The sequence below is a fragment of the Gorilla gorilla genome, chromosome 7 (genome assembly GCF_029281585.2).
Source record: "Gorilla gorilla gorilla isolate KB3781 chromosome 7, NHGRI_mGorGor1-v2.1_pri, whole genome shotgun sequence".
Taxonomy (NCBI): Eukaryota; Metazoa; Chordata; class Mammalia; order Primates; family Hominidae; genus Gorilla; species Gorilla gorilla.
This window is the reverse complement of record NC_073231.2, coordinates 109,843,561-109,857,761: the sequence shown is the minus strand read 5'-3', so window position 1 is coordinate 109,857,761 and position 14,201 is coordinate 109,843,561. Positions and strand designations below refer to the sequence as shown.

At 30.8% G+C, this 14,201-nt stretch overlaps 1 protein-coding gene across 50 annotated transcripts in view; it reads right to left on the bottom strand.

Annotated features, from left to right (window-relative positions):
• The window catches only part of RIMS2 (regulating synaptic membrane exocytosis 2), a 752,291-nt gene that overhangs the window by 229,570 nt on the left and 508,520 nt on the right, over positions 1–14,201 (bottom strand). For 25 of the 50 annotated variants that reach the window (XM_055348803.2, XM_031014115.3, XM_063708912.1 and 22 more), the window contains 2 exons: positions 8,718–8,897; positions 7,724–7,833 (listed from right to left, as the gene is read on the bottom strand). In XM_055348803.2, the coding sequence (XP_055204778.1) occupies positions 7,724–7,833; positions 8,718–8,897 (290 nt within the window). Of the gene's footprint in view, positions 1–4,055; positions 4,125–6,879; positions 6,913–7,723; positions 7,834–8,717; positions 8,898–14,201 lie in introns of all 50 variants that reach the window. The other 25 variants (XM_063708909.1, XM_063708913.1, XM_063708910.1 and 22 more) reach the window with 4 other exon arrangements.

Here is a 14,201-nt window from a genome sequence, read left to right as displayed (position 1 = left end):
GTCTTTAATCATTCCTGTGTGGGAGAGGAATTTAATTTATAGTTTAACCTTAAAGCAAGGATAAAAACAGCCCTTCCCCAAAACAAAACTGCCTTTGTAAAACCAATCAAAGGCCATAAGGCTAGGATTATGAGACGGGCCTGACTTCTGCTAAAATGTAGGCTTAAATAATAACCAGCCATTGTTCCAGATGTCACAAGATTTTAACTTCTCCAGTTACTTCTGTAGATAACATCACTATTGTAAACCTAATATGGTCTTTTGAGATATTTTTCAGACTTTTGCATTTTGGAGGATTGACTAATTCCATCCAGACCTGCGACTGATGACTGAATCCACATCCTGTGGCCCCCACCCAGAGATTAACTCAGCACATAAGAAACATTTTCCACAGCCTTACAATTTCATCCCCAACCAATCAACATTCCCCATTCCCTACTCCATGCCCACCAAACTATCTTTGAAAAACCTTAATCTCTTAGCCTTCAGGGAGATTGGTTTGAGTGACTCTAACTCGTTATTCTGCCTGCAGTACCACTGTCTTAATGAACTGGTTTTGTCTGTGCGGGGGGCAGGAAGAATCTGTCATGGTGATTGCACATGCAAGATCGTAGGAAATAAGAAGAAAGCATAACAGTCTGAAGGTAAAAGATGTGAAAGTATTCAGGGCCAACTAGAAGTCAAGAAGACAAAAAAACCTTATGATAATACTTCCTCAGTTAGTTAAAATATTTAGCCTAGTGAGTTCATGTGAAAAGATACGATCTTGACACATTTAAATGCACCTAAATACAAAATGGCATTAAATGTTCTCAAAACTTGTTGAACATTTAGGAAGATATATTTATTATTTCAGATTGCCGACATATATTTAAGTACATATCAACATTTCCTTTCATAATTACTAATCAAAAATCATGGAGCTCGTGAAATAGATAAAAATGACAAATATGTAAAAACATGTTGAGATGTTGAGAAGTCATTTAAATGTTTATTGTCTTATGAATACTATTCATATTTACATGATTTAACTTTATTTTGTTACATTATCTTTTAAATCATATTCTAGAATGTGCATTAAAGAATAATTAATACTTCGCAGTAAGAAAAACTGTATTTTAGTGTTAATTAGGTTTTACAAATAACACTGTAGACATTCTTTATAAAAGATGAAGACAGGGAAGAATACATTCAAGACTAAAAACCATTTCAATGAAATTAATGAAGCATAAAACTACTTATTTCTTAATTTGGTCCAGTAATGGGTCAAATTTTATGATATAGAATGGGATGTTACTTTTTTGATAAAATCATTTTAAAATGCTAATATTCTAAATCAATATATGTAGACATATTTGATTATCAATTACTGCAAAACATACACAGTCCTACCATTTTGATAGAATTTGGTTGTGGTAGATTACAGAATTATGTCAGCAATAATTATAGGAAAATCAAATCTACGTATTAAAATCAATCATCTTTTTACTTTCCAGGCAATATTAATTCATGTGTATAGAACTATGAAAAATCCACAAATGTTATAAATCTTCCTTTTATATTATTGTTTAACTTATGATTAAATTTGTCTCATTTTCTACTTTAAACTTCTACTTTAAAATGTTTTAAAAATAATTCAATTTTAAAACAATTTCTGGATTGAAAAATATCCATGCTGTGATTTTGTAAATGTATAACGTGACCACTAGTATCTTCCTCAGAATCCTTTCCCTTAACATGATCAACAAAGTAAATCTTCCAATTTTAATGCCATTACATTCAATAAAATAGAATTGTATCAGAATCATTAAAGGTAAGTATTTTGAAGACTAATTTCATATTCAGAAATAAAAAAGAATAGACATTTTAAATACTGGATAACTTAAATTGAGACTAATACTTGTGCTTATTTTAAAAAGCATATTCAAATATATTACAAATGTCAATATGGAGTGTCTAATATCTAGAAAGACACCATAAACTTCATTTTAAGACTTGCCTTTTTTCCCATTAGTAGGTGGTGTTGATGTTTCTCCCTCATTGTCTTTATAATATTGAAAATAGACAATAGTGATTAATGATTAAGATCATTAATAACCAAAATAAAAACCAAGCACATCAAAAAAGATGAAATCACACAATAGGGAAACAAATCCATGCACTAAACATGACACTCTATATTAATGAACACAAGAGAAAAGTATATACTTCCTATCTCACAGGAAAAGTAATAAAAACCAAATAAATGAAAAATCATTTTTATAGTATATGGTTATGCTTTTATGTTAATTTAAAAACTGATGCAACTTACTAATTACTTTTGACAATAAAACAGCAGCAACAAACTGGTTTAGCACATGGGCTTCTTTATCTTAATGAATTTAAAATAAATAAAAGTGATATTAACTATTGCTGAAGTCCCCAAACTAATGCTACCTTAAAAAATGACTTTAATGTGGAAGACAATTAACAGTGTGAAAGGCTGTAGTGTTTGTATGGACTATATGAGATACAGAGGAATGAGCTAATGGGAAAACATTAACTTAACAGCTAAGCTAAAATGAAATTCATTCTTATAGTATTCCATAAAAATGCAATTCCTAAATTATTGCAGGAAAATGGAAGAAGGGTGACATTCTAAAAGTTAGATAGTAGATATTCAGAACCAAAGCAATTCTACATGTCTAGAAATATGCAATTAAACTTGCCTGTTTCCATTATCAGATGACTGATGATATTTGTCACCTTTATGACATTAAAAAGTTACTGATAATGAGTAATTCTAGTAGCTTAAGAGATGTTTTCAGTTGTAAAACTAAAAACTCCACTGAGAGAATGCTTCCATGAAAATATATCTTATGTACAATATACGTAATGGCATTGCTTTCACACCATGAAAACCAGAGGAAAAAAAGGCACAAAAAGTACACTCTATTATTCATAAACAAAAAGTGGTCAGTTAAACACTTGACAAAATTAAAGGTATTCTGTATTATTCAAAGAAAGTTACAATTAAACTTGATAATTGGTAAGATTAGTATTCAATTCTGAGTTTCAAATAAAAATAGTGAAAATTTGATAAAAGAAGTATATAAAAATATACTGATTTACTGATTATATAATGTTTTAACTTTTTTGAGACAGAGTCTCGCTCTGCTGCCCAGGCTGGAGTGTAGTGACGTGATCTTGGCTCAATGCAACCTCTGACTCCCAGGTTCAAGTGACTCTCCTGCTTCAGTCTCCCAAGTAGCTGGGACTACAGGCACGCACCACCACGCCCAGCTAATTTTTTTATTTTTAGTAGAGATGGGGTTTTGCCATGTTGGCCAGGCTGGGATCTTTTAAGTTTTAAAATCCTTTCAAGAACATTAAACATTATGATATATAAACATAATAGGGACTTTAAAAACAACAAAAATAAAAGGTATGCATTTCATTTAGAAAGATGGGGAGAAATTATGATTGACAATAAATGTTAGAGTCATACTGAACTGGGATAAAGAAGAGAAGCCTGTAATTGCTTTATTTTAGGAAAAAAATATAATGGAAAAATGATCATGGTCTATAAATGTTTTAATGGAATTTATATTCTGTTCTATATTTCTTTATAATTTGCTTCTACTAGATTCAAAATCCATAGGAGAAGGGGCTAAAGCTTCAACAAAACTTTACTCACCATAACACATGATAAAATATAGTTTTCTAGTAGGTACTCATTAAATATTTTTGAATAAACAAATGAACTGAATGTAAAGCTGGGTAAAGGGTAGGTGTATGTCTTGGTCAGGGCACTACCTATAATTCTAGTTTGATTTAAACATCAAGGAAAATATTTAGCCAGTTGGGTAAATTAAATATTCTGACAAATTGCCTAGATAGCTTAAGTAATACCCATTCATTAATAAAATGACGTAATTTATCTTAAAGTTAGTTGTGAAAAACAATCTATTCTTCATTGTGCATTTATAAATTTGGAGCCTAAAGTCTTATGTAAAATTGAAAAGTCATATTTGAAAACAATCACTTATTTATTTTAGATACACAGTCAGACAGACCTGCCTTGACCTCTTCTCCCTGCTTTTCTTCCCCCTGCTCTTCCACATGCTCAGTTTCTTCATTAACTTCTGTACTTGCAGAAGCAAAAGTAAAGAAAAATATAAGACCAAATAGGTATATCTGTTACTCTTCAATGAAACTAAACAAATAACAAATTCTAAATTATTCAGAATGATAAAGACACCAATAGATACTTACTATTTAGAAACAGAGTCTCATTGTCACCCAGGCTGGAGTGCAGTGGCACAATCATGGCTCACTGCAACCTGCGTCTCCTGGGCTCCAGTGATCCTCCCACCTCAGCCTCCCGAGTAGCTGGGACTATGGGAGTGGGCCATCATGCCTGGCTAATTTTATATTTTTTATAGCGATGGGGTTTCACCGTGTTACCGAGGCTGGTCTTGAACTCCCGAGCTCAAGCAATCCACCCACCTCAGCCTCCCAAAGTGCTGGGATTACAGACGTGAGCCACGTGGGCCAGTGCAACTGGCCCAATAGGTTATTTTTAATACGTTTCTGACATGCTATAGAAAAGTAAATAAATTTACTGGTTAATTATCACATTGCTTTTATGATGACTTTGATTGGTAAAAGAGAAATTGTGACTTTTAAAATATTTGTAATATGTGGATAACTGGGTGAAGTAGGCAAAATACTTTATATATAAACTTGGTATATTACTAAAAAAAGTTATATAACTTTTCTTCTAGAAAAAGAGAAAATGACATTTTACAAAATAGCAGTACATAAAAGTTAGGGAAAAATAATAATAATGCCTTATAGTTTTTTAGTACATTGTGCTTTCTATATTATTCTTATTTTACTTCTCTGGTTCTAAACAAAGATAAATGGCTAAATATATAACAGACTAAAATATAAAATAATCAAAATCATAAAGAGTTAAATTATGACTTGCTCATATTTTGGCTGTTGAAAAGGATTTGAAAATAAATATTTCAATATTTTAATTCTAAAATAATGCCATTAAATTACAACTTCTCATAATTAACTTTTTAGGTGATAATCCAAACATAATTTGATTTAGACCATCAACTGATAGTCTATTTTGTGTTACTTACTGAAGATTAACTGAAGTTGAGATTTCTAAAAGAGATATTATATATCTTCTTTAAAACTAAAAAAAAATTGCATAATCTACTGAAGTCTCCATATCAACATTTATAAAAACACTTTAAAAAATCATCCATACTTTTACATAAAACAAAACTAAAAAACAAAACCCCTTTTATTTCATACTAAAAAGGATAAGGGAGGTTTTGGCTCCTCTTTGTTTTATGAAATAAAAAAATGGAAAAATCACAATTGGGGACTTTAAAAGAAAACTGTGGTTTTAATTAATTTTATAGGGACAAAAACAATAGTAAAGATAATCTTTATTGAGAAGCCCATCAGAAACTTCACCAACTCTGAATTTCAGTATTACCAATAGGCTCTGTTTTCTAGGATACTTGCTATTACAAAGAATAGAGCTACTTATATTTCAATAGACTATTGCTATAAACAACATTAAAAATTCAATTTTAAAAATGTGCATAAATTATAGTTTCTGACTTTAAATGCCAATAAATGATGTTGAAACTCCATCTTTAAAAACACTGAAGAGACAAAAAGTTCCATAAATATTACTAAACTTTCCTTAGGAAAAGTGATTTAAAATTCTATGCCCCCAATTTTAAGCAAATAATTAAGAACTATAAAAATGCTGTGAAGTCTTTTTCTCAGGCAGCATAACAGACCATCAGTCACAATATCACTGGATTGTTCAAAATTATGGTACTTGGAAATAGAAAGAACGACAAAACAGAAGTTGACCATCATCCAGTTAACAAGAACACAATTTATATCAACAAGTTATATAAGGGTATAAAATATTGCTGCTCGAATGCAGCACACTTACAAATTTGTTACAAATAGGTTACAGAAATACGAATTTAATATAAACATATATATAATGACGAGATTATTTTAGTGGTACTTTGTATACTATTTGAGGTAGCTTTTCCCTTTTTAAATAAATATTTCATGAATTCATTCAACAAAGATTTATTGAGGGTCTACAATGTGCCAGGCATTATTCTATGTGCTAGAGATTCATAAGTAAACAGTCAACAAGTTTTTACAGATACAAAGCTAATTTCAGATTTCCATAACTGGTAGAGGATTTTGTACTGATCTAGCAAATGTATGACACTCCATATATCACCATTCAGTATTTTCTTCTGAGTCATAATGTAGTGTTTGATAATAAAACTGTATCATATTTAACTCTGATATACTGTAAGCAGTCTTGCTACAACATGAAAAATGATGTTGGAAACGCAAGCCACAATCACTTTCTAATTCAACAACTTTCTTTTCTAGAAAGCCAAATTTAATAATTAGAAACATCATCATAAATAAAAAATGAAATATATGATGGTAAATATAACTACACTATGTGTACATCCTCAATGATGTAAACGTAGACTGCAATTGATATCTTTGGTTAAAGTCTTACTCGAAATCTAGTTTCTGGTTAAAAGGTACATAAAAATTTTATGAAAGAGCACATTTTATCTGGTCATTTAAAAGAAGTTAAACTCTTTGCATTCTTATTTGATGAATCAAAGATATTTAACTCCTTGGTATAATTTCCAAGTTAAAAAAAAGTTGAATACTTTGCCAGATACCATAAAACAAAATAATTTTACTGTATTTAAGTCTACACAACGAAAGGACATCAATTGCAGTTGGATTTATTTTTGCTTACTAGCCCCCCAAAAAGGCTGTTAGCACAAAACAAACCCTCTTTTATGTACAGACCTTCATAAGGTTCTATCTCCTTGACTCCATTGTCTAGGGAAAACAAAATAAAAACAAAAAACAGAACAAAAACAAACAAACAAAAAGGGAACCAAAGCACAGGGGTTAAAAACAACAGAAATTTCCAAAAGCACAGAATGTATTATCTACTAGAGAAAAGTTAAATGATTTAAATATATATGTATTATTTGCAAAGCACATCCAGTTACTAAATAAAGGGATCATTTAAAAAATGATCTTAAAAACCATTATATTCAGTTATCCATGCTTTTAGAGGTCCTTTATCCAAGAATTTATAGATGTTTGGGAAGTATGTTCATGTGTGTGTCAGCAAATAGTGCTTCTTATGCAAAAATGTAAAATTAATAAAACATCAGTACAACATGCATCTTTCATTGTATATTCATGATTACCTTTTTCTTGTTCTCCAGTTTTGAGAAGGATCACCATTGTTGTGCATCAGCTAACCAGTCCTTTGCAGTGTGTGAAAATTGATTTGGCTAGTTACTAATAAACTTTATATAACTATCAACAATTACATAAACTTATTTGTAGCAAAGAAATATTATCCAACAGCTTATTTAAGAGTATTGTTTACTTTTTAAGATGCATTTATTCAAATTTAAAAATGTGCAAGAGCAATACAGATACCTTATTTTACCTGGAAATATTACAAATTTTTATTCAAAAATACATCATATTTATAAATATAACTATTATCAAATATAGACAAGGCATACAATTAACAAAAGAAGAAAATTAACACAAAGGTAATAAGAAAATCTTGATTCACCTTAGCTTCCATGTGTATTTCCTAAACGAGACAATTAGAAATAAAACTTACTTCTATCCAACGTTCCCTTTGGTGGAAGCTGTGGAAGCTGTCGGCCCCTTCGTCCTGCCACTGGAGTACTTGATGGGCTTGTCTGGACAGACCCAGTACGAGGATGAGACCTAAAGACACACCATTAATATTCATTTTCAGTATAATGAGTTACATATTTTTAATACCTACATTTGGTTCATATGATAGCTGTATAAACACAATTTAAAAAGAAGTTTAGCTGCAGATTAAAAGGTTAGGAAAACTGGACAAAATATGGATATCTGAATGATTAAATAGCAAAAGATGTTTATTTTTGGTGTAATATGCATACATACACATACATGCACACAAAACCCTACAGTAAAATCCATGGAATTATTAATGTAAATTAGTACTCTATCCATTGAAAGCAAGAGGAGAATTTCGCTGCTCAAGAAAGAAAAGGTAGTACTTTTCTTTCTACCAGATTTCAAACTTTCAACACTAACCTTTCTCCCTTGATCCAGAGATTTTTACTCAGGCTTATATTAAATATCCCTTTATTAGAAAACATTTCATGAAACTACAAATAAAATCCTGAACAATTCAAGATTCAACTAAGGAAAATACTGGTTAATACATAATATTAGTATCGATAGAAAGAAACTTAAAAAATCTAGTTTTATTTATAATCATTATGATGATTTGAAAAGTGATGTGTAATGGACACAAATAGTTTCTCATTCTGTAGGAGAGGAACATGACAGTTAATGACAGAATTTACCCAGGACTCCTGATTAATGAGAAATCACAAAACAAATGCAGTCAGGACAGTTAATAAACAAATTACAATGGTAGCCACACACTATTATATCCAGTGAATATAAATAGTGTGTTTACATTGAAAAGGTTAGTATCGATTGTTACTAGTGATCAGCCAAAGATGATAGAAGAGACCAGTTAACTGCTGGGAAAATAAAATGGTGTGCTGGTGGGGCAAAGGGGAAATTAGTCTGATTGATTTATCTTTCACCTCGATAAGGCAGGTGAAGGAGGGGCAGATCTTCCAGTCATTAATGAAGGCATCGACCTCATGAGGTTTGTATCAGGACGTTCAGTGGATCTGGAGCGGGTGGTGGTCCGCTCAAGGAGAGGCCGTTGTTCTGTTGATCTGGATCTGTGATATGGCTGTCTATCTGCTGCTTCACAATCCCTGAAACGTTAGTCAAAAAGCAGCTCAGTTGATCTTTAGTGCCCTTCTGCTATTTGGTTATGATGCATCAAACTGATTTTGAAAAAGGTAATTGTTTAAAATTATGGAGTATGTAAAAATTTTTCTTTTCCCCAACATATTCTGAGCAATTTCAAATGAAACTTGTTAAGAATTTCTAAAAAACCAAAATCTGCCTTTCAAAGTAATTCCCAGCAAAGATAATAGTTGCTCAGTTATAATAAACAACAAACAAAACTGCCTGCTTTCCAAAATGAATTCCCTAAATGGAATACGTGAAATATGTGAATTATTCTATTTTAAAAGAATTCAATGACTTTTCCTAACATTTTCAAGAGTGAAGAAAACCATATAAGCATTAATTCTGTAGCACCTGAAGCTGTTTAGTACTATACCAACTAAGATATAAAAAGGCTTTCAGAAAACACTATACATCTGAACATTTAAACAGAAGAATCAAAATGAGGTTATAAGAAAATAGGGTGACTGTGAAGTCTGTAGCCATATTTAAACCTGATCCACAAGAAAAATCACTCTGTAGAAAACTGGTTAACTGGCTATCTTGGTGCACTTTAGCTATGCCAACTGATTCAATTCAGAGTGGGTATTAATTGAAATAATAATTCTGAAACAACATGATCTCTTTGACCACAAACAAATCTAATACCAAAACTTAATCCTTGTTGAAGGAAGTATCCTTAAATTTAAGCAACCTGTCATTGTTGACCTTTCTATCCCTGGAACCTAGCATAATACTTTTACATTTAACATGATCAATAAATGTTTTCTAACATCAGCCCCACAATTTGGGAGATGACTTTAAAAACACTAGCTTTGGCTCCAGAATTCAAAAGTAAAACATACGTCAAAGTATATTTCAAATAAAATTATTACCTCCCCATCCAGTTGTAAGCACAAAAATGGAAATGCTTATATAATATAGACAGTCAAGAAAGCATTAGTCTCCCTCAAAGCTAATGTTTCAATGACATCCACTTTACCTATAAGTTATCTCAACCTTATTTTGGATAATGAAAAGTGCAAGTAATTTAAAAAAAAAAAAAAGAAAAAAAGGACATAACTTCCCAAATGTCATGAATTATATGGCAAACAATTTTGTACTACTTGATATTAGATTAGGTGACTTTAGAAAGTGAATATTGGCTTTATTCTACACCATATCTTGTGATTATTTTACATTTTAAAGTCATAGGGTAACATAAAAGTCAGAGCATTTTTAAATACTTTTAAGTCCATATACTATCATGTGATTTACTTTCTAAGTTTAGTATTTTCATATAAGTGCCTCAAGAACATGTCAAAATAACTGACATTAAATGTAAATATATAAAAAATATTTAATTACTAGTAACAGTTAAATGGTAAGAGAAATGAAAAGGTAACCTCATAGTGTAAATATCACAGCTGTCTTTTTGTTTCTGAAAAACTATTTTAAAAGAACACTTTTCTTTACAAATAAGTGTGTTCAGTAGTTTGCTGCATGTTTTTAGTCTAATATCTTTATATATCTTCATCACAATCAACAGAAACAAAGGGTATATCTATGTATTATTTCTTAAATTGCTTAAAGCCTATTTTTTAAGAGTACCAATCTTTACATTTATTTAAAGATTCATCTTACATTAATTATAAACATCTTATTATAAAACAAATCTTTTGGAAATAGCTACAATTACCCTAGCAGAAAGTTAAACTAATATTTCATGTATTTATACACAATTTCATTTATTCTGATTCCATCAAGAAATTTTTCCAAGTGGAAAGTGGAGTAAATGTTAGGATATGCAGTTTCACTTCTTTGTGAAGAATCATTTTTAATAATTGAAAAATATGATAATGAGTGAAAACCAGAGAATTATTTTAAATGTGTTGTTATGTCCTATGTCCTCAAAAGGAGACCATTATTTATAAAACAGAGGTCACTCCTTAGGAAGTAGCTCTTACAAAAAATGTCTCTTTATAAAAAAGTTGTTTGAAAATTAACCCATCTTTTACATTTTACTTATATATTTTTCTCCGTAAATACAAAGTATATATTAAATAAATACCATAGTGTGAAATGAAAATAGGTTAATAAATGAAAAGAACCACAGTAGAAGGTAGAAATTTCCCCAAATGTCCCAACACAGTTAAGGGGAATGGAAAGCTACCACATTTTAAACTTTGACAGCACATAAGAGAAGGCTGACACAGGCTCCTGCTCCCACGTTGGATAAAAATAGGTCTGACTAGCTTAGACACGATGTTACTGCTATGAAAATTTAAAGCAGCAATGCCTAAATTACACAGTCTTACATCAGGTCCCTTAAAGGGATTGAGATATAGTACTCACAAACTCCCACCAAAATTCTGAATTAGTTTTAATTTTAAGATGAGAATATATAATTAATTTTGAATAGCAGCAACTGAAAAGTGGGAAATAATAAATACTTGCAAGGCTTAAAATATTTTAGGGCCCACTTAGGGTTCTTAACGGAGTGTTTATTTCAATATAAGTCGTTTCCTCTGTAACCATTTTATTTACCTTATTTTATGTTATGCATATAAAATATTATTCCAAAAAGAGTGGCCATGGTTTTATCAGATTACCAAAGGGTAAGCCACTGAAAAAGCCAGGGCACCCTCACCTGTAAATTTAAATCTTTCTTAGGTAAATAATTCCATTGTCTTTTAAAAAGTGATTTAATATCTATCACTGTTACATTTTTTGAATAGTTTATATTTTCTAATCTCTATTTATGGTTCATTTTTTTGTACTTGAATTGATCTAGGCTACTGTCCATCATTATCTAATGGGTGCTATTCTAAACTGCATGCGTTCACAAAGGATACTGTGTATCAGCCCCTCCACTAATTTACATTGACTAACAATGTTATAACAATACATACTATTGTTAACAACCCAGTCTTAAAAACACATTTATTAGCATATGCAGATTTTGAGATGATGATGAACTGACAATAGGCCACAATAATAAAGAGAACAACTTAGAAGGCCTTTGTCTTAAACAGCAATCTTTATGCATAAGAAAAACTAAAACTGAAAGTGTTTAGTATTTATTTTCAGTCATTCTAAGGGAAAAATAATTTTATAATCATCCAGCAAAGTTGTCAGTTTTGAATCATTTTTTGGGTCAACATAGTTGCTCATAAAAGATTTTTTAAAATTTCCAAGTATTTGATGCAACTTCCTACCTATTTTATCAGTTTTGCGATGTACTTTAGGTTTCCTAATTCAAGGGGACAAGGGATTTGTATGCAAGGGATTGTATGCAAGGGAATTGTCTTGCAAGGGATTTCCCTCTAGTAGTGGGAACTCTTGTCTATAACCCAATGTTATTGCCTGCCATCCATCCATCCGTCTGTCCGTCCGTCCATCCATCCATCCATCCATCCATCCATCCATCCATCCATCCATATCTTTCACAATGATACAACTCCAGATCAAAGTAAGCTCAATGTAGAGTATCTCTACAGGTATGATAAATACTAAGAATACTAAAACTCAGAATGAAAATTTCCCCAATATGTAACTCAGGACCTAGTCTGTATTAAATCAGACTTATTTCATGTTTATATTGGAAAGATGTCATAAGTAAATGTAATAGGTTTTCTTGAAAAGTAAACTTGTAAAAAGTAAAGCTACTTAGGAATTATTCTTTTCCTTTAGAAAGCTGACATCTTAAATTTAAAAAAAATGGATGTATCTCTGAAGAACAAGTATGGTCTCAGGTTTGGGGCAAGAAATGACTTCTCTATATCCATACTGTATAGAATAAGCTGATCAATAGCAGAAGTGCCTGACACAGTGGCTCATGTCTGTAATCCCAGCACTTGCTGAGGCAGACAGATGGCTTGAGCTTAGGTGTTTGAGACCAGACTGGGCAACATGGTGAAACCCTGTATCTACAAAAAATAAAAAAAAAAAAAAATAGCGGGTGTGGTGGCAAACACCTATAGTCCTAGTTGTTCAGGAGGCTAAAGTGGGAGGATTGCTTGAGCTCAGGAGGTCGAGGCTGCAGTGAGCTGTGATCATACCATTGCATTCCAGTCTGGGTGACAGAGTGAGACCCTGTCTCAAAAAATAATAAAAAAAAAACCCAGCAGAAACATTATATTTTTGTTAAAATATCTTGAATGTCTACAGATTTTCTGGGCGTTAACTGCATAACTGAAGTATAAATATATGATAAAATATACTAGAAAACATTAAAAATGAAACATTTTAGAATAATTAATATAGCATATATACACATTTGTATATAATAAATAACTTAAAGTAATTATGACAACTTTAAAAATACAATTCTCATGGCCATCATTAATGTGCAAGATAAACTTTTAAAAAACTCTAGCTTATTATTTTAGCATCGTTTCTAATGTTATGAGGATTGCAAGATACAAAATATTTGCCATAGAAATCATGGTAAATAAGCAAATAGGTAATGTGCACAAATACGAATATTATATTATTTTGGAGGAAGATTAATTTATCCTTGGGTGTAATAGCATTATTCCACAGAATCTTTCTGTTGAGTCAGATGTAAAGACTCTATGTTAGTTAAAAGTAAATAAGCTTATTCAAAGATGACAACAATATTTAGAGTCAGCCAAGTTAATAACAATATAAAATGTGAAAATGGTATAATATATATAGATGTAACAAAGCAAGACACCATTCACTTAGAAAAAAATTACTATTACCCACAAGCCTATTATTTTATTATCAAAAAGAGAAGTATTCTCACATCTACAAAGGTATTTAAAAAATATATTCATTATTGAAAATTGCATGAAGAAATGACCAAACGTCCCAATTTCCTCAAGAAAATTAGGGACAAATACAATACTGAACAGTAACATATACTGTATTATCAAACACACACACACACACACACACACACACACACACACACACACACACACAAACATATAAGATGTAAATATTTCGAAGATATTTTTAGTATATTAAATATTTATAATTTTCATTGTTAATTTTTATTTAAAAAATAACAGAAACAAAACCACAAATAAGCATGAATATTTACCCATAATAATTAATATAGAACAAATTAATACATCTTTAAAATATAAATTTTAAGAATACTGAGAGATAATATGACATGTTACCTGTAAAATCCTTATTTTTATGAAATAGGTTCCCATATTCAGTGAATGTTTGAATTTAATAATGATTTGTCAAATGTAAAAATTAAAGTTATTCCACCAAGGTACTGGCCCTACTTTATCACTTCCCAGATTCTC